The sequence below is a fragment of the Alligator mississippiensis genome, chromosome 6 (genome assembly GCF_030867095.1).
Source record: "Alligator mississippiensis isolate rAllMis1 chromosome 6, rAllMis1, whole genome shotgun sequence".
NCBI classification, from domain to species: Eukaryota; Metazoa; Chordata; order Crocodylia; family Alligatoridae; genus Alligator; species Alligator mississippiensis.
The window spans coordinates 34048415-34070199 of NC_081829.1; the positions used below are offsets into that span (position 1 = coordinate 34048415).

Genomic DNA, 21785 nt, shown 5'->3' on the forward strand with positions numbered 1-21785 from the left:
CTGCCAGCCTGCTGAGGGCTCATTGCAAAACTGCAACTTATTGAAAAAGGTATTTATAGAGAACCTGGTATCTTTATCAGAGGACTACTGATGGGATATGGAGCCTTTCACCTCTAGAACTTTTGCACAAATCCATTTCTGATCATCAGTAGTGACCAAAATGCTGTTGTGTGGCCTATACGAGATATTTGTCACCGTAGCTCCCAGTAGACAAACATCCTTGCTAGTTATGTTCAGTGGTAGCATTAGGAAATTTATTCTGCAATTTCACTTCTGTTGTTTGCATCTATGTTACTAGTTGTGATGTGCAATTGAGAGGGCTTCAGTGTTGTGTTCACATGATCAGTTAACCAACATAAGGATCCTCTAACAATTTAAGGTCTTGGTTGAGTGAGGAAAAACAGTTCCTGAAGCCATAGGAATAAAACTGCTAAACCCATCATGTTGTCATTGTGAATGGTGACTGTTGAAATGCATTTTGCCTTGAGCAAATCATCATGCATATGCTTAAGTCCATCCCTATTAAGCAAATCACGTCCTGAAATGTTAAGCAGACACTTAAGTGCCTTGTTAATGAGAACCTCAAAATAGGTGCTTGTAATAATGTTGATATAGTGGCATAAAGTTAATTAGTTCTCCATTGTGGGCAGTCCAATTTAAACTCATTTCTTCTTCTATTGCTGCCCAATAGTTGTATGTAAATTTTATATTTAAAGAAGGCAACTGGACACTGCATATCCAAGAGATTAAAAGTAGGAAGAAAAAGCAAACCCCTGGATTAGATTATGGATCAAAGTTTATAATTTATTCTCTCTCTTTCCTGGGCTGAATTCAAATCCCCTAAACTCTAGGGAATATTGGAACCCCCAAAGTTTAAGAATGGTGACACTCAGCATTTTGATGCTCTTTGTTAAGATGAAAGTACATATATAGATGTCAGCCTTAACTGGAATTTGGAGGCTTTCTTCAATTTCTGCTAGTGTAAGTTTGAGAAAAATAATCAAGATCAAATTTTCCGGTAAGGAAATATTTGTACAAGCTTCATATCTAATTAAAAGAAATTCACTGGGAAAAAAAATTGGTCAGCTTTTAAAGTCTTGCTGTGCGCTAGTTGATAGGCCTGTGCAAAGCAGCTAGTATTTACTTTGGATTTGGATTTGGCCAATTCAGGGGACAGCGATTCGATTCGGTGATTTGAATCACCATCCCAATTCAATTTGGCTGAATCTAATTCAGAGATTCGGCTGCTGCCAAATCTCCGAATTTTCAAATCACCCAGGCCCATCCCCCACCCACCCCAGCTCCTGACTCTTTGGGGAAAAAAAGCCCCGACTCAGCAGGTGCTGCCGGGGGGGGGGGGGTAATCCCTGCTGCCCCCCACTGCATGGGGGCTCTGCATGAGCCCCCACTTACTCCCTCAGCCCCCCCCTTCGGGTGCCCCGCCCAGGCCAGCTCTGGCCCTTTAAGGAAAAAAAAAAGAGAGAAAAACCCCGAACTCACCATTCCTGCCGGTGTGGGGTGATCCCTGCTCCCCCCTGCTGGCCCATGCCATGTGTGGGTCTCTGCACAAGCCCATGAAGCCTTGAGGCCACTGCAGAAGCTGTGAGTTCCGGGGTCTTTCTTGGGTTTTTTTTTTCTTAAAGAGCCAGAGCTGGCCTGGGCAGGGCAGCTGGGGGGTGCACTGGGGTCTGGGGGGATCATGCATAGTCCCCCATGCAGCATGGGTCAGTGGGGGGCAGCAGAGATTGCCCCCCCTCCTGGCAGCACCCAGTGAGTGGGGCTTTTTTTAAAGGGCCAGGAGCTGGGATGGGTGTGGCAGCCATGGGGGGGGATGGGAGGGGTCCCCCCATAGTCCCCTCCACCCTCCCCCAGGCCCCCTTCCCCCATCCCCTACTTACCAGCTCCAAGTCCGGCTGCAGCTCCCTTCTGCAGCCACCGAGGTCTGCCCAAATCATCAAAGATTTGGGCAGTCTAGGAAAAGATTTGGAGAGCTTTGAATCGATTCAGACCATTTAATTGGTCCCCTGATTTGATTCGGATTCCAAATCAAATCAGCACCCGAAGCTTTGCACAGCCTTACTGGTTGACTCTTTTGGAAAGTATTTTTTTGTTTGAGCTGTATAACTTTTAATGTGAAGTCAAAGACATGGTGGGGTTGTTGTTCTGAGGTGACTATCCACCAAAATAAATAGTAATGGAAGGCAAGAGCATGGGGAGGTACTGAGCTCCACTGGAGCAGAAAGTGCACCCTGATAATCTGACTCCTGCAATAATAGCATTAGAAGAAGTGAAGGAAATATAATTTCCTGGAGAAAGGTATTAGGGAGAAGGCTGCCTAGCTCTGGAAAGGATTTAAACAAGATAACAATAGAGAAGGAGAGGTCAAGGTCAGGGATATTAAGCGCTCACAAAGAGTGGCAAGATCCATTTGCTTCAGACAGAAGCAGCCGGGCTGATGTGTGGTTGTGGATATGAATAAGGAAGGCTAAGCTGTGCAGTGAAAGGCAGAGAATAAAGCATATGCAGCACTGTGAGTGTGATGCCTGATGGGCAGGAAAAAGAGCAGTGCCCTAACCTCTAGGCTATAGCCACCTTCTCTCTTGCTTGCTTTTTTGGCCTTAAATCTCTTTTATGCAAGGCAGCCCAGTTTCGGTGGGAGGGGTGGAAACTGTCCTGATCTCAGACCAAACTGGTGGTAGGGCACTCCTAAGGTAAGTATGGTACAGCTGGGTTTTAATTCCCTCAGTCAGAGGTGGGTTTCAAATCTAGGTCTCCAACCCTCTAGATAAGCATTATAACCAGGACTGTTGATGGTAGGACCTGCAGTGCTATCACTTCCTCTTGTAAGAACTTCCCCAGATTTTGAAAGAAAAGTCACAGATCCCTGCCCTCAGGAGGAGGTTGATGCAATATGTTAGAGGTACAGATCTGTGCAGCTGACTTCTCTATGGATCCTTGGTAATAGAAAGATCTGCTGGAGAATGGGTCAGAACACTTATGAGTCTCCCTGGCTATCACTGTAACCTTCTGGCTACTTCCTTAGTGGACTCATTCTCCTGTTCTCCATAGATAATCGGTGTGTCTTTTTCTCCTACCACAAAGACCATGAACAAGAGAAATACTGAATGATGCATTGGTCAGATACCCTGACCCTGCCTCATAGACTACTGCAGGTCTTGATTTCTAGTGCCTTTGTACATTCATTCTTGATTCCTATTCTTCTGAGTTAAATAGCATAAAGCCATGATGCCCCAGCATCCTGAGAAAAGTGGCAGTCACTTCTTTCTCTTTCTTTCTCCAAGCCTAAGTACAGACAGTCAAAAAGCCTGAGGCTGAATCGATTCAATCTTCACAGGTTAGTCTAAGCGTATATTGAACCAATAAGCAAGTGAACAGATATTCACTTTTGATATTAGAAATGCAGCCACATGCCTGCAGTGGCCCAGGCCAGAAGTCGGGGGATGGTACAGCATGCCTCCCTGCTCAGCTGAGCTTGGACCAAGGCTAGCCTGCCCACCCTGCAAGGGGAAGGTTTGCGAGGAAGGCGCAAAGCATCCTGGGATGCTGGGGGACTGTGAGTTAACTTGGATCTGGGACAGTTCAATAAAATGGTTTGACCTAAATGAGTTAAGTCTGATAATACATCCATCCAGGTTTATCTTAAACTAATTCTGGCCATTTTGTGCACTGAACTTCATTTCAGTTACAGATTTGAACTAGGGTTACCATACGTCTGGGTTTTCCCAGACATGTCCTCTTTTTTGGACTCCTGTTCTCGTGTCTGGGTGGGTTTTTTAAGTTAGAGCAAATGTTCGGGTTTGGGCTCTTCCCCTGCGCTCCCAGGCTGGCTTCTTGGGGCTGGGAGCAGCAGGCAAGGTGATCGGCTGTTGGGGGGTCACGTGCTCCCTGCACAGGCCCCGGCCAGGTAAAAAGACACTCTGAGCATACATGTGTGTGCAAGCATGCATGTGTGCATGCATGTGAGCTGCTTGGGCAGCAGGGCTGGGGGGGCAGGCTACTGTGGGTCGGGAGTGCAGGGCACCAGCAGGGGGATATGGGTCAGGAGTGAGGGGCACCAGCAGGGCTATGGGGCAGAGGGCTGCAGGTTGGGAGTGAGGGGCACTGGCAGGGTTGGGGGGCAAGGAGCTGTGGGTCGAGAGTGAGGCAGGGGCTGGCAGGGCTGTCAGGACAGGGGCTTAGAAGTGAGGGGCAGAGGCAAGGCATGGGCATATCACTGCCCCCCCACCCAATCATATGCTCTCCCTCCTCTCCTCCCCCACCCCTAGCAAGTGTCCTCTTTTTTGATACTGGAAATATGGTAGCTCTAATATAACCAGTTTCCAATCACTTATACTAGTTTATGTGTAATTTCTGTCCCTAGTTCAAGAGACCATGTTGCTAACCTTGTGAATGCTGCAGCAAACCTAGACCAGGCACTGTACTAAGCAGTAAGTATCTAAAGCTGCAAGTGTTCTGCTACTGGAGCGTCACCTACGTATAATCCAGGCCCTGACTCAAATTGACAAGGACAGGTTGCCCTGTGAAATAATCTCTTTAAATAGCAGCAGCCAACCCTCAAAGTCACTTTTTTTTGTTTGTGTTGGAGTGCAGCTTACAGCAAGACACCTACTGAGTGTATTTCCCCCCCTGGGCATTACAGTGGTGGTACTTTTCAGAGGCAAGTGTGTCCATTGCCTGGGGTCTCTCTGCCTTATTTAACAACAGGAATTGCTATGAATTTTGCAGCACAATTTCTCTACTCCAAGGTTTTAAAGAACAGAACTCCCAGAGAATGCTCCTCAGAAGATGAAGACTATGATCCTTTCTGGCAAAGGTTGGAGAATCTTGCTGTGTGACCTAGAACTAGAGTGCTCCTTTCTCCCCCCTAGGAGTGATGGACAGTCCTGGGTTTGCACCCAGGGCCAGAGCAACTGGCATCACTTCCCCTGGATCCCTTCTGCCTCCTTATGGTGCTGTAGTTGGAGTTTTGCTTCACCTCTTTGTTTATTTTGTCACTGTGCTTTATAGGTAATGCTTTATTTTTCCTTCTTCTCGTTCCTTAGAAAAACAAATCGATTGCAGTTATTCAATGTTTTCCAAAGTTCTTAGTGGACTAAATTTATCTCTGGGATTACTCCACTGGAAGCAACTGGGCTATATTAGGAGTGAGCTGCAGGCAAAGAAACAATTTTTCTGTTAAGCCTTTGGAATTCAAATAATTTATGTCTCCATAAGTGTCCTGATGGAGACAGGCTTGAAGTGGTACAAAATGGTACAAACCATTTTGTATGACAGTTTATATTATGCATGTGTTTAGAATCTAGGGTTGCAGGTGTGCTACAAAGGTATTTTTACTGGTGATTATGACTGTCCTGCAATTTTTGTGGTACAACAGAGTCTGAAAACCCGACTGAGATCTTGTTCCCAGCGATTATGCAGTGCCTAGCACTGAGATCTGTGTGTACCCTTCTGCAAAGAGCTTGCAGGCCAGGGCTCTGATCATGCATTGACTATGTATGCAATGCCATTGATGTCAATGGCAGCCCTCGTGCTCAAACCTAAGCTTGTAATTACAGCATGGATAGAAAGAGAAAAAAGGTGGGAGAAAGGAAGGATTATCCACCTGGGGTGTGCAAATAAGAAACTGAGGCACAGAAAGAGAAAGTGACTGCCCAAGGTCATGTAAGACAGCTGTAGCAGAGCCTGGATTTGACCCTTGATCTCATGAATACCCAGCCAGTTCCTTAATTATAAGACTGTCTTTCTTTCACAGCCGTTTCATTTTTTTCCCTTCTTACCTGTCAGTTAATGGAAAATTGTTTACTATATGAAAAGACTCCCAAATAAGAGCTCTACTGAAATTTAATTTTAGATAGATAGATAGATAGATAGATAGATAGATAGATAGAAATGTTTGGGTCTGATTCTTCATTTTCCTAATAACTGCAGAGGCAGCTATGCTAAAGTGCATGCAGTAAATTTGATCTCACAACTGTGAATATTGTAAAAGAAGAATCTGTCTCTCTAAGGAACTCTTTAAAATTATAATGGCATTATCATAACACTGAATCTCTCTCACACACACGTACATACACAATATGTGACCATTTATCTTGCTTCCTGATTATTAATTCCCCTAGCATCCCTTTGACTTTTCCCAAATACTGCCAGCAGTAAGCAGTGGCATTTTTAGTAAACTGTATTTGAGGAGGCTATGGATTGAGGTCATGATGACTGGTCAGGCTGAAGCCATGCAAAGAGTACGGCAAGACACTCCCTACTATAATGAAGAAGCAATAAAGATAATGCTACATAGTAAGGTGTAGAAAATAATAATACAGCTTTACTAGTAGAAAGTAGGCAAAACCAGGTCTCCACTTCCCCGCTTCTTCCCCACTCCCTCCCTTGTGCATTGTCGTATTACACTGGAGAACAATAAAACAAATGTGCCTGCTGCATATGCAGTCTCTGAGGTGTTTTTTTCACTTTGAATAAACTACAGTTCAAACCAGTTACTTTTTACATAAACTGTATAGGCCCAGCTTACCTGGCCACATTACTTAGCATTTGGTTTGTGGGGAGCTAGGCTTGTAGTAAGACCTGGTTATGGCACTGCATTGGGATTTGGAATATCTCTGAGTTCAGTTACAGGCTCAGGAGCAGACTTCCTATATGAACCTAGATCAGCCAGTTAATCTGTCTGTGCCCTAGTTCCCCATCTGTAAAACTGGGATAATGTCCAAGCTTGTGTCTATGCTGTCTGTCTAAGGGAAAAGTTTCCCTAGTACCCAAGAGACACAGGAGCACAAGTCCCAGTGACCTTCAGTGGGAATTGGCTGCCTGAACCCCAAATGTGCTTTTGGAAAATCCACTCTGAGATTGTAAACTCATTGGGACAGGAATAAATCTTCTTGAGTGTTTGCAAAGTCAGGCCCCAGTCTCATTTGGAGGCCTCTAGGTGCTATTGTAATACAAAATAATAATACTGGTAAAATGCTTTTTTAATCTGTCACACTAATTCTAGTCTTGGGGTATTTTGTCCTTATACACAAGGGAAACAGTGTTGCCTCTAGTCCAACTCTTATAGGGTATTCAGATTAGAGATGACACCAAATGTTGTCTTGTGATGTCGTAGGGTTGTGTGACCCTTCTCATCATTTGATTTACTTTCCATTGTTCTCATTCTCTTAAAAAAAACAAAGGGCTAAACCAGAGTTAAGAGCTTGATGCGGGAATGCAGGGTAAAACTCTATGGCCTATGCTGGGCCAGAGCTCAGATTGGTCAATGATAGTGATTATTTTTGGCCTTTAAATATATGAGCCTACAATCCTCACTCAGTCCAAAATCACCATTGACTGGAGGATTTGGTCTGCAGGATTTGTCTTAATGAATCAGACTACTGTCCCATCAAGTTTAATAGCCTTTTTGCAGCAGGGCCCTCACCTGATAAATTAGAAGACTGTTAAAAAAGAAAATGTATAGTATGTGTAGGAAAGGTTTGTTCCTCTTTGCTGCTGAGCGGTTTCTGAAAAGACCTAAGATGCTTAACATTCTTGAGGAGAAGCTCAGCCTTTGAGGATCAGGCCTCAGTACAGCAAAGTTTTTCACAGGTTCTAATTTACTGTCTGTAGTAAATTATTTAATCTAAGCCCAGTTATCTTGAATGTAGACTACAAGTAGGTCTACAAACCTCATGTGACTGACAAGTCATCTTGGTTAACATATTGCTGAAAGGTTCTCATACAGTTTGGGGATGAGGGCAGTGTAGGAATGCAGAATTATCTGTCATTACTGTAGAGAAATCCAGTTATAGTATTTGATCTGGGACTGATTGTCCTGGGGCTTGAACCATGTCAATCTTCCAGGCTACATTGCCACTGCTTCATCAATAGGTGGCCAGCAAAAGCGCACAACCTGACAGGCTCGTCCCTGGAATGAATCGCAATAACTATACCGACATACAACAGGATATTGTGAGGGAAAGAGTTAGTACATTTTATCCAACATAGTTCAGAAGGACTTGAAGTGGCAGAGTGAATGTGTATGTCTGTACAATCCTTGAACAAAAGGCTTTATCCCAGTACAAATTCAGTGTCTCTTCACAGCTTTAGAATAGTTTGGGACTGTTAGAAGTTATTTTCATGTTTTATTATATCCAACACATTTCCATACTACTATTGCTCACTGAGACTGATGTACAGGAATTTGGAGGTCCTTCATTTTTGTAGGATCCTTAAAGAAATGAAAACAGAGGAGAGACCTGTCCTGTCATCCTCCCTGAACAATCCCAGGATGGTCTCCTCACTGCCTCTTCAAGAGCTAAAACTGAACCAGTAGCTCCAACTCTGGAACCAAAGAGCTAGATTTACATGGGTATTTAAAAGTCATGCATACAAAGGCTGGAGTGTCCTCCTTTATATTGAATAGTCCTGGGGTCAGTTCAGTCCTGGGGTTCAATTCCTTCTCTGCCTGAATTAAAGCAGGAACTTCAATTCAGATTTCCCCACTCTCCAGAAGAATGCCCTAGCTACTAGGCTAGAGAGCTTTCTAGTGTTCTCTCAGTTCTCTTTGGGCCAGAGATTGAGAATGAGCCTGATTCTATAGCCTGCTGGCTAGAGCCCTCAGCCGTGCAGTGGCACGCCAAGGTACTTGTTCCAGTGAATTAAACTGGAATGCAGATATTGCCCCTCCTAGTCACTGCTCTAACTACCAAGCTATAGAGCCTTTTTTCCCCTCTTCTGATCCCATAAATATTTCACTATTTTGCAAAGTGGAACAGCTTCCACAGGAAAGACTGAGAGAAACCAAACCAAAAATATTCTCTAGCTTAGTGGTTAAGGCTGTTCCCTGGGTTGTGGGTACATCAGGCTTAAATCTCTTCTCTGTTTCAGAGCAGTGAGATTTAAATGTGGGTCTCACCATCAGGCAAGTGCCCTGACCACTGGGCTATAAAGCACAAGAATGCAGCCTACTGCTTTTCTGTTTTCTCTCTGTGAATAGCTCCAATGCCCCCTTACAATTCTAAGCTTAAAAAGTCAAACCATTTTGCTTCAGAAATACCAGAGGGAACTGTTTTGACCCAAACTTGCAAACAGTTTTTGCCTGCCCTGATATTGCATTTTTAGTAACTAAACTGCATATGAGAAATTCTCCCAGGCACTCAGATTCCATTTGCTTGGATGAATAACTGGGATCAAGATGTACAGTCTGAGAAGCTCAAAAAATGTTCTGACTCCTAGGGTAGGAACAGACTTTGCATTTGTCCTGGAACAAGTTGTGCCAATGTTTGTCCTGAAACAGAAATGCCCTGCGATTGGTATGTACACACAAAACCCTTCTAATCGGGGTTTAATGAATGGTTGAATGTCCTGCTGCTTTTCTGCCATTGATTCAATGATGCAATCCCAGAAAAACTGCTTAGATGCACTTTGTGATGTCCTGGGACACACTGTTAGCTCTTCTTCTCCTGTGAACATTTTAAGGGTTTGTCCCAGGACAACGGACATGGACATCTGAACAATTGCACTTTGTCCCGGGATAATTTTTTCCCCCAGGATAAATGTGGCATGTGCTTGAAGCCCTAGCTACATGACCCTTTCATAAATTCTTGCAGTCCCACACAAGCAAACACCAGTAAGTCTGACCCTTAAAGGAAAATCTTCCCTGGAAGAGAGAAGGAAATCATATAAATGGTGCTTAAGAACAGATGAATTGTCCTATTAAGTGTTTTATGTTACATTGCAAAATAAGAACTGGCAAAAATAAGGCAGGCTGAAGCATGTTCTCTCTGTGCCTCAGCTGTAGTCAGGAAAGCAAGTACTCTTCAAAAACCTCTTGTAGGTCATATATAATATTTGTACATCATCATCTTTAACCCCACAAAGACATTGATCCTGTGGTCACTGCTTTTATGAGGAATAAATGCCTTTGGTAGTCCAGTCTCCTAGAATTGTTTTCCATAGAATTGCAATTGCTTCTTTTGGGGCCAAATTAGATTGCCTTTTTAGGACTAATAATAAATAAATTGGGTACTGAAATTAAAAGTCTTTCAGCTCTCATTGACATCAGAGGACTTAATATATAGCTGAAGTTAGCCTTTTCTAAGATAGGAAGGCTTTTTCCAATGAGTATAATTTGGCTCTGACATGCAGCTGCAGTTCTATTAACCTCATCAGAGTTTCACCTAGTCACGCTATGTTTAAGTTTGCTCCATTGAAAAAAAACACGTTATTTTTCCTGTTCATAGTATCTGAACATCTCACTCAGAACTATGAGTGCATCTGTGAGTACTTATTATGGCAAACCTATTTCACAACCTATTTAAAGGTCAGTTTAAAGTATTAGTGATACAGGAAGGAAAATTTAAGTTATCTGTGATTGTTGTCATCTTGTAAATATTTATCATCTTTAATTCTTTCAGACTTTTGGGTCTGGTGCTTTAACATTTAGCTGTCTACATTGCTGGGTTTCTGAGGGTCAATACAGACAGCAGAGTGCTCTCCCATCTGGCTGTCCATAATTATGTCATCTTTATCTAGAAATACAGCTTGACTCATTTTGCAGAAAGTGAAAAGGCTATTAAGTGGCCCAAAATCAGCATATAAATCCTGCAAGTTTAATTTAGCAATCCTGCCTATGTGGTGCATCTGAGCAGGACATATCATCTAGTTCAGTTGAGTAGTACAGTGGGTGCTTTTTCCTTGGGAAAAAAAGGACACATTTAAATTGGTTTAAATAAACATATACATAACTGATTTTACTCATTGTTACTTGCCTTGTTATAAAAGAGGATATTTCAGAGGAAGCAAAGAAAGAAAGAAAATAACTTGTTCAAAGTTGTTGCTCTTTACCAGATTTCAAAATGCTAATCTTGTGGCATTAAGACCTTAAGTAAATACAATTTTTCTCCAGTTCTTAATTATCTCTGGAATTTCCCATATGGATCTTCTCTCTACTTTTCTTCCAGTTATGCGGGGAAGCTCTTCTCAAAAAAGTAGGTTTATAAACTATGCCTGTATTATTATTATTACTACTACTACTATTATTAATCACACCAAAAGGTAAAGTGGCATGATCTATGGGTACATATTACAACTTACCAGCTGGATATTTACTTAATGTGGGGGCTGGCTGAGTATTTGCATGAAAATAATGTTTTATTGTGTGTGAGTTTCTTTTACACAGGATGGAGTATAGTTATTAAATCACGTACAAAATGTTACTGGCATGGCAAATCATGTTTTATTTTTCACTAACCAGACTGTTAATGTTTCCATGTTTTTATACATTCTTTAGTTGTAAGCAACTAAGTGTCTGCTAAGGAAACTCATGCTGAGTGGGTTATACAGACTGCTTTCAAGAAGAGATGCACGTGAGATGGCACAACTATTAGTCACCTCTCAATGGATTCTTCAACTCAAATCCAACATTTGCCCTGAAAGTTACTGAGCTCTCAGTTGGTATATGGCACATCAAGATGGGTTCTGTAAGGAAAATGTTTCTTGGCAATGAGGCTGCTGACTTTTCAAACGTGAAAGGTCATAGTTTCCATAATAAATGCTAAGATATTAATGTTTCAGATGTACATAACCTCATGTATAATAGCCCAGGAATAGTAAATACTTGACATCTGTTTGGCATTTTATTCTTTTCAATGAGCATAAATGTGTTGCCTGCATTAAGCAGACAAGGTTCCTTGGGTGAATTTGATATCTTTTATTAGACCAACCCAAATAGTTGGAGAATAGTTATTAAGTCAGCTTTCGAGTTCAAAAACCCTTTGTCAGGTTAAGGAAGTTCCATCAGTTGCTGCGTGCTCTTCCTGGATGGAATGAAAAGTAAAGAAGCCAGGGGCTGGGCTGGGCTGGGCTGGGCTGGGCTGGGGAGTCAATTGCCAGGCATATTATAATGTATCAAAAATCCAATGTCTATGTTTAGTCCATGATCTCTAGTATCCAGGAGGTTGATGAAATGGAGCTCATAGGCTGGTCTCTGGGAAGTGTTGTGTAAGTTTCCCTTGAGGATCCTGGGAAGTGTTGTGTAAGTTTCCCTTGAGGATCCTGGGCTCTCCAGAGACGAGCCTATGAGCTCCATTTCATCAACCTCCTGGATCCTAGAGATCATAGACTAAACATAGACATTGGATTTTTGATACATTATAATCTGCCTGGCAACTGACTCCCCAGCCCAGCCCCTGGCCTGTTTAATTTTCATTCCATCCAGGAAGAGCCCACACCAACTGCTGAAACCTCCTTAGCCTGACGAAGGGTTTTTGAACTCGAAAGCTTGCTTAATAACTATTCTCCAACTATTTGGGTTGGTCTAATAAAAGATATCAAATTCACCCAGGGAACCTTGTCTGCCTGTGTCCTTAGACCAACACGGCTACAACCTACACCCTTGCCTGCATTAAGGTTTTTAGGGGAAAAAAATCCAAAATGTGGTAGTAAAAATGGGAATTCAAGAGTAAATAAGGAGTCAGATTCTTTACTAGACTTTTGCCAGTAGAAGGTTTCATCCAAGGTTCCTGTATTCATCAAAACCCTTGACTAGACAAAGCCTTAGAAACTGATTTGCTTACTTTAGCTTTCCCTCCCAGTCACAAGGAGGAATACAGGATTATGGCCCCCCCCAACCTTAATCTGCTTTCTTTGGCATGTACTCTCTTCTGATATATGTATATATTGTCCGCATGGAAGGAGTCAAATTTCACAGCTTCAGCTTTCAGAGTCTTTGTTCATTAATGGAGATTTTAATATACATAGATTTTAAAATTTGTAATAGCCATAGTAAAAAATGGGTGGATTCTTCATATCTTGCATTTCTCTTTCTAACAACATAATAAATGTAATAAATAACTACTTCTTGTCTACCTAATAATATACCCTTTCCATCCATCACCCACATAAAAAAATGACAGACAATGTCAATAATTACTTTTTAAAAAGTGGCAAATATGTGCTAGTATTTAGAGGTATAAGCATATGAATTCTCATGCTTTCCAGGTAGTTCTAGTCTTCTGGAAGACAAGAAAGGTTTGTTTGGTTTTTTTGCCATAGAAAATTGTTGAATAGACTGGCTAGAGTGGGTGTCAAGGGTCGCACAGTCTCAAACCAGCTGGAGTGAACGCTGTGTGAGCTGGATCTGGCACAGTATAGTATTAGACTTTTACAAGATCTTACCTTCAGTTGATAGCTCCCTTGCTCACTTGCTAACTGCTGTTGTTCTGCTTAATATCTCTTTTACTCTATAAGCCACTCTTTAAATTCCAAGAGTTACTGGAAGCTTTTATTTTAATTTGTTCTTAGATGAGTTGGAGAACATGAGAATTTATTTCCAGGATTACATACTGTAGTATACAGAGTAACATATAAAAATATCATTTTGGAATTCTAACTTTAAAAAAAAAAAAATTTAACTGTGAGAGGGGATGAATGTACCCTTGCTAATACATAACAGTTACATGAAAGTTTCTCCAGTGAAATTAGGATTCTCCTAATTTTAGAGCATGTTCATGCAAAGGACTGCAGAGTGTGGACAATCTATCAAATTAGTGAGTTAGCAGAGAGTTTGCTTGTTGTCAGCCAGCCTCTTTGCAGTATCTGTTCATTGTGTATACAATTTACCTGTGATAAATGAAAGTTAAAACAGGGCAGCTAACCACATAATGAAACAAAGGTAAGTTATTGTAGTTCAGTTTCCATTTACTGTGGGGTAATTGCAGACAGACAGTTACCATGTGACAGCTGTTCCATGTTTATTTCCTCCTCACCTGTTAACTTACCTTTAATATGATTATTTATTTGTACCCATATTCTCCACAGATTCATCATATGTTTGTGAATTACTCATATTACAGTAATGTTGAGAGGTGCCAGTGAGAAAGGGGCCCCATGATGTTAGGCATTGGACAAACTCTCAATAAGAAAGTGCATAGCCAGTTAATTTATGGTTTAAATAGACTAGACCAATAAAGAATGGGAAAGGAAAAGATAAACCAAGGTGATAAGATGCATTCAAATTCACACAGCAGCAAAGCCAGGAAAAGAAGCCATGTTTCTTGGTTCCTAGTTTATTACCCTATCCAGTAGACAACACTGTTTCTAACTTTTATAATCTCCCTTTTCCTTTGAGCTTTAAGTGAAAGCTTTATGACAGCATTAGGAATAAGGTCAGTTCCTTTCCTGGATAGTAGGGCTTCATAAGAAAAATCTGACTTTCTATGTCAGTGGGAATTTTTAATGGAGGAAATGAATGTGGAATCTGGCTTTCCACACTGGCATGGATTGTTTATTGGACTGGTTAACTGACTGTCAGGTTGATTTACTGATGTGGTAATTAGTGCTTTTAAAATCCTAGGAAGGGATGCATTCCTGTAGCTACATAATGATTAAGTGCATTTCTCATTTGAAAAAATAAGGGATTGTAGATCAATGGCCATAACTTGTGATTTTGTAAGATGTTAATGTTTTTGCTTTGTGTTTTTTGTGGGGAGGGAGGGATGGGGGTTTAACAGCTGACTCAAAAAGGTTAATATTCCTTATTGTTCCTTACCTCTCTCTCTCTCTCTCTCTCTCTTCTAAATCTGCAAATAGATAGTTTAGTCAGGGCACAGGGGCTTTAGTCCTTTTGCTTCATGTTAGGATTTAATGGTTTCCCCTTACTACAGTCAGCCTATCCCTGTCGCATGCTAACTGATGACGGCCATGATTTGCAAGTATCTGAAGCAGCTGTCTGCAATATACAATGTAATCAGATATATTACTGCTATTATTAGCTTTTAGGAATGCTATGATAAGGCCATGCGTCTTTTTCACAGATTATAGAATCATGCACATCAAAAATAGGGCAAAGTTTTCACAAAAGCTGCATAAATCCATTGAGAACAATGAAAACTGCTGGTTGTAAGCATGTTTTTAATATCTAGCTGCTTAAAATGCATAAATATATTCTCCTAATTAGATGATGTCTTCGCTTCCTCCAGTGCCCACATTTTTGCTCTTACTGTGCCAGCTGACCAATTGCAAGTAGCTTTCTGTCCACATGGAATATAGTAGTTCATTAGCAATTAACATATATTTGAGGCATGCAAGCAAAAGAACAGCTTAGTTTCATGTCCTTCCTAAGCAGATGTCAAGCTTTTGATACCCCAGCCTTCTCTAACAAGATTATTTCATTCTTTCTCAGTGATGACAGTAAAGTGAAGAAACAGGATATCCCAACCCCTCGTGACATTCATCATTGTAAGGACAGGCCTATTAGAAATGGCAACATCGGGCAGCGACCATCGTCCATTAACCCTGAGAGACTGAAAGATTTTGGGGAAGAGGACTACTTGAATGGGGATGTGAAGACTTGGGAAATGAAGATTGTGAGCCGGAGTGAGGAATTACTTGGAGATGCCCTTGACCCAGTTTCTCACTCAAAGAGCAAGACCTATAATAAGCTAATTCGATTTGAAGATATAAGTGCAGCAGCTTTCAAAATCCAATGTGGTGTTCAGAAAACCCCCTGCATGGTATGGAATTTACAGTGCTTTACATTCTTCGATTCTTTCTTGTCTTATATGAGTGAGATCTGACCTAGATACTTGCATTGGCACAGAAGATGTATCTGTATACAATGATAATCCTTCCATAGTAGCAGTCATAATCACCTGCCTAATTTTTTCTTCTTTGTTTTTACCAAAGACCCACAGATTGTTACAGCACTGGTAAATGAAGAATACAACTGCATTAAGCATTCAGGCTAGGTACAGACAGTCAAAAAGACCATGGCTGAATTGATTCAGTCTTTGCAGACTAGTCTAAAATGCAGAGATTAAATTGAAACAGAAGTGAACAGACCTTTACCTTTAAGTCAGGAAATACAGCCACATGTCTGCAGTGCCTCAAGCCAAAAGCCAGGGACCACTAGAACATGACTCTTTGGCAAGTAGCCAGCATGGGCTGTGTATTCACTTCCTCTTCCTGCTGCCTCTGAGGTCTCTTGGATTTGCAGTTCAAAATCATAGCAACAGGACTCTGCAGGGTTGCTCATCACTTCCTCTTCCTGTTTCCAAATGCCTCTGGGATTTGTACTTCAGAGTCATAGCCAGCAGTAAGTTTGAGCAGGGGAAAGGGTGTTTAACCCCCCTGGCCCCAAACCCCAGCTGAGGTTTGCCTGGGGGAGCAGCCTCCCCCCCAAATTGGACTGCATCCCCAACCTGACTTGCCCTCCACCATCAGCCAACCCTCACTGCTCTAGGTAGGGAGCAGAGGGGTGGGGCCAGCCCTGTTCTCTGGAGCAAGCAGCCCAACACAGCCCAGGGCAGCAAAGCATACTGGGATGCTGAGGGACTGTGATTTAACTTGACCCAGGAAGGGGTCTGGGATAGAAGTTTCTTAAACCTGTTTGACACAAATCAGTTAAGTCTGATAGTGCATTCAACCAGGTTTATCTTAAACCAGTTTCAGCCCTTTTGAAACTGGTTTATGTGCACTGAACTTCTGTTCTATTACTGGTTTAAAGCAGTTTCTGATCATTTAAACCAGTGTATGCGTAACTTCTGTCTCTAGTCTAAATGCACAATTGCATTATGCATTTCAGTAAAACTTTTGTCACCAGAATCTTCTTATTTAGGGAGCAAAAAACTGTAATTTTGATTTGCCTTCTCCCCACTGCCCTGTTGTCAGTCCCCAGGCAGTGGAAACAACATGATAAAGCACAATATTCACCTTGTTTCTTTTCACCTGCATCCTGTTGCCCTGCTTATAGGTTAAAAAAACAAAGACAAACAAAAAACCCAACAGAAAAGCAGATTTATAAAATGAAGGAGAAAAAATGTTTTATGCGACCAATTTCCTTCAGTCTCCTATAATGGCCTGTTTTGTCAGGCCATTATAAGAGGCGGAGGCGGAGCAGTATTGTGATGCCCATAGTTAAGGTTTCCTAACTTTACTGGGTATTGATTGGTTCTATGATAGTACTTCACCAATTCGAGATTGGTTTCCTGTTGCACAAAGTGCAGTACAGCAGACCCATATTAGACCATCCCTTCCGTAAAGAGTTTCCAGTTTAGGTTAATGCCCAGATGAATGAAACAAATGAGTGGAATATGAGGAAGGGTGAGAAAGGAACAAAGGGCTAGATTCTGTTTCACCTCTTAGCTTTGTAAATGGACTTAAGTGCCTAAATATTATTATATTCCACTCTGTTCAAGTCCTGAAAATCTATAACTCTTGTAACACACCATCGTCTTACCCAAGCCTAAATCCATTTATGCAGCTAACAGGTGAAACACAGTCTGGGAACTTGAACAGCAGTTGGCCATTCAGGAGTGAGAGCTTGGGTTGTGTCCCAAAGGTTTCCCTTTCAATCCCCATGTGAAACTCTCACTGGGAGTTGTTGTATTTATCAACATATGGGCACACTACTGGGGTGCCCTTCTTGTCTTTGTCTGGGAGATCTGCATATGTTTTTAGAATCGAAATGTGCCAATTTCCCTTCTTAGCCTAGTAGTTGGTACAGTGATGCATCAGTGGAGGCCTTAGGGTTGTTGGGGCCCTGGGCAAGAGAGTCATTTGGGGCCCCTTAGAGTCTTAATTTGGATGACCTATAAGCAAGTCGGACATGTTCAATTTCAATTTCACTTTACCCTATCCATGAAACTGCAATGAAAGTATCTTAATACAATATTGATTATATAAATATTCGGTGTAATTATTTGTCATTTTTATAAAGTGTGGGGCCCCAGGCGGTTGCCCAGTTTGCCCTCTCCTAAGTCTGCTACTGGATGTATATATACTATACTAAATAGGAAAGTTTACCAAATGACATGCTGGTTGTCTTTAGCAAGTGGAAAAGACAAATCAAAGAAGTGACTGAGGTAGTATCACTACAGATGTACAAAACCTGAGAAGGTACAGGCAAAATGTCAATGAGTTATCTTGCATACCATACCTTATCAAGAATTGTATCATTTCACTGGCTCTGAAGTCACTATAATTTATGAACTGCACCAGTTAGATTTTCTGCCAGATTCTCCAGAGTGCAGTTTGGTGTTGAAGCTTTTGTTTATATATTTCGTGAAAAAGATAAATATCTGCACTGAAGGAAGAGAGCTGGAGAAAGCTGCATTTTTCACTGTGATCCTCAACTTAAGTCAATATTTATTAGCTGGATGTGACACTGCATGTTTGTGTGTGGTACATAATTATAAATAATTTCCCTCTTCTCCCTGATTCATGTATATCTGCCCAAAGAGCACTTTTAATATTCCTACTTTACAAAATATCTATCAAATCTTATGCCTTACAAATATAGCTGCCAGTTTTCTGAGAGCATATTCCTTTGGAAGAACAAAATTAAGAAAAACTGATGGAGGCTTGGCCAGGAAAAAAAAGCAAGTGGTACGAGTGACGGAGTAGCAACATTAAGTTATAAAAAAACATGCCATTACATGGGAAATTTGTGGGAAGGGGAGATGTCCTTAAGCAGAATTGATGCACTGAGCCTTGCTTGCTGAGGAACCACTTACATAAATTTTGAATAGTCATTCATGTCTATGAAAAGCAGAGGTGAAATTCTACTGCCCTAATTGTAGTGTGAAGGTGTGGGACATCAAGCCCCTTGGGTCTGCCAGCTTGAAGCCAGACTCTGGGAAAGGGGCTGTTGTCTATGCTTTGTGGTGTCATTAAGGCTTCTCTGATCAAAACCATCTGTAGAGCTGAGTGTACAGTTTGTATCTCTTTACAGAGATGCTGCCAGTTGTCATAGTATTTCCAGTGAGGTGAACGCTCTTCATCACTGCTGGTCTCAGGTGGATCGGAAGCAACAAATCAGAAGAGAGAGACAGAATTTCTTTACCAATCCCATTGGCCAGCTAACTGTCCATGAAGCATTTCTAATCAAGTATCTTGTTCAAGCTAACTTGAAATAAACTGTTACATATGTATAGAGATGTAGGATTGGAAGGGGCCTTCTTCATTATCAAAACTAATCCTTGGCTGTTGTTGGCAACCAAGTCTTATGGTCCTTTCCAGGGCTTGATCAAGCTCTCTCTGAAAACACATTTAGGTTTCTTGCTCCTTTTATTTTCAGTAGAAGGATGTTCCACAACTTCACGCCTCTGTTGAAATCTTCCTCTAATTCCTGGCCTAAAATTATTTGTGGCCAATTTACACTTGTAAAGATAAGCCTTTATCTTAAGTAACTTTTCTTCTTCCCTGGTGTGTATCCCTAATGTATAGAGAGAAAGCAATCATATCATCACTCAGCCTTCATTTTGCTAGGATAATGTCAAGCTGTTTTAGTCTCCGCTTGTAAAACAGGCTTTCTATTCCTCTCATCATCCTAGTAATCCATCTCTGCACCAGTTCCAGTTTGAATTCAACCTGTTAATGTTCCTAATCAAGGGACTACTCATGTAGAAGTCATGTAATACTTGTATGTTTTCCTTGTGAGAAATTGTGGAGACATGATATGATGTCCATGGTACAGTATAATATATATCAGCTCCTCCAATGAACTGCAGCAGTCTCTTACCTAACAGCTCCAGTTTTGGAAATTGGTGTTCATATTGCCTTTGTGGATGCACTTGGGATACTAATGTGCAGTTCAAGTTGTTATTTCTTAATAATTTGGCTCTATACAATGAAGGGAAATCACAAGTGCTAAATTATAATCCCTACTACCTGACAGAGCCACCAAAATCTGCAGTTAAATGCTTATACAGCACTCTCAATGTATACACAGTGCTTATACATGGATTAAAAACAATGTATTCCTGATTCACCAGCTAACAGTCAAGGACTCCTGACCTAGGGCAATATTGTGGAGTCCCACTGACGGTCTTTTTTCAGGAGCATACCTGAAGTTGAGACCTGATATGATGAATGGCTATAAAACAGATTGTCAAAGTAGCAGGAGAGGGAGGACAAAGACTGTAGCATTAGATCATGTAGTTGCTTTGGTTGTTGATGTGCATGCCAAGAAAGCTCTTTATTATTTGCATTTCTGTGGCACCTAAAGATTTCAACTGAGATCATGGCTTCATTGTGCTAAATGGACATACAAGGGATAAGAGATGATACTTTCCTCAGATATTTTATAACTAATTAGACAGGGCAAATCTTGGAAAGGGCAGTGCACTGACAGTTCCACAGTCAGACAGTAGGTAAGTGGCAAAGCTCAAGAGAGTACCCTAACTATTGTTGTTAAGAGGTGAAACAGTTGAATGCAGACTTCGTGAGAGAGCTATAGTTTAAGAAGTGAATTGAAGAACAATAAATTGGACTAATACATACCACATTAATTTGAGCCCCCACAATTAGAAATAAGCTTTTAAAGCTGGGTCCTCAATCTACATCGCTCACATAATAAAGAATGACAATGAGAAACATGTAGGTTGCTTCAGTAACACAAGTTGTCTGATCAAAGCTATTTCCTCAACATCACCAGATGTACAGGCCCCCACTCTAAATCATGGTGCTTTATATAAAATGCCATGAATTGGAGCACCCCACGCCCTGACCCAAAATATGGTCATCTGTTGGGTTGGGGGCAGAGAGAGAGATTGAACCTACCTGCAGGAGCCTGAGGAACCTCCTTTGTCCCCCAGCCCACCCAGCTCCAGAGCTGCCATGAGTTGAAGGGGACGGGGATTAGGGGGGCACAATGTGGGGGGCTCCAATCCCACCTGCCTCCCATCCAGCTCAGGCAGGGAAGCCCCAGCCAGCAGCTCACTCCCCCTCCCCACTCCCTTCCTGCTGACAGCTCTAGGGACAGGCCTGGACTGCATCAGCTCAGCCCCCATCATGTCACAAATTAACCCTAGAGAACACAAGTTCCCTAAGGCTCTGCAAAGTGGAGTGCCTTCATCTGATACTTCATTTGATGAGGGTTAATTTGTTGTGATATCAGCCACTTCAAAAGCACTCTGCAGACTTACACATTTGTCACAGCACAGCTGTAGAGTGTTTTTAGGAGACAGATTGCATGACAAATATAACTTCTGTCTGCACCCCAAAGAATTCAAGATGCCCTACAAAAATGAATGGACAACCCTGACAAGATATGTGGAAGCCTACTTAAGCAATGCATTATCTTATACTTGAACATTGTCTCCTTTTGTTATGTTTCTGTTCAAACTATAAGGTCCTTGGAGCCAGTGCCATGTATCTTAATGATGTGCTAAGTGCTTAGAAACATTGGCTGCTTTGAGCCAGATTTTTTTAAAGGAGTCACAAGCAGCAGTCTCCAGGGTGACCACCTGCCAATATTTTCAAAAGAGCTTTTGCGAATCTGGTTCCAGATGTCGGTGTTGAAAAAAACAGAAAAAATCTGGCCATATATCAGTAAATACACCAATCCACACAGAGTCTAAAAACACACTTAGAAGTGATCCCACTATTAAATTATGCTGCATTTGTAAGCTTCAGAAAATATTTTAACTGAATTAATCTCTAAGGTAAAAAAATCTGTTTCTGATATGCTTGATTTAATAAAAAAAGTGCATAACACTTTAAAAGTCCAGCAGTAAATAAAATATAGGATGACTCTCTCCAGGAATTATGGTTAACATTGTATGACGCATTACAGTAGATATGGATCAAGAGAGGTATTTAAAATATATTGCCATGCTGAGTATTTTAAATAACACAGCCTCTCACTGTATCTTTTCCTAAACTAAGTCTTAGTCCTTTAGGCCCACTTGAAGTCAATGGAGATCAGGTCACTATTTTGTAGATTTACTGTATGCTTTATATGTTACAGCCATATTCTATCCCAGAAGCTGCACTACAGT

The 21785-nt window shown here is 41.4% G+C and overlaps 1 protein-coding gene across 1 annotated transcript in view; it reads left to right on the top strand.

Moving 5' to 3' along the window:
- Nucleotides 1-4586: 4586 nt before the first annotated feature.
- Nucleotides 4587-21785, top strand: part of LOC102560077 (L-threonine ammonia-lyase) — a 58983-nt gene continuing 41784 nt past the window's right edge. The window contains exons 1-2 of the mRNA XM_006264413.4: nucleotides 4587-4834; nucleotides 15188-15518. Coding sequence (XP_006264475.2) covers nucleotides 4734-4834; nucleotides 15188-15518 — 432 coding nt within the window. The 5' untranslated portion in view covers nucleotides 4587-4733. The remainder of the gene's footprint in view (nucleotides 4835-15187; nucleotides 15519-21785) is intronic.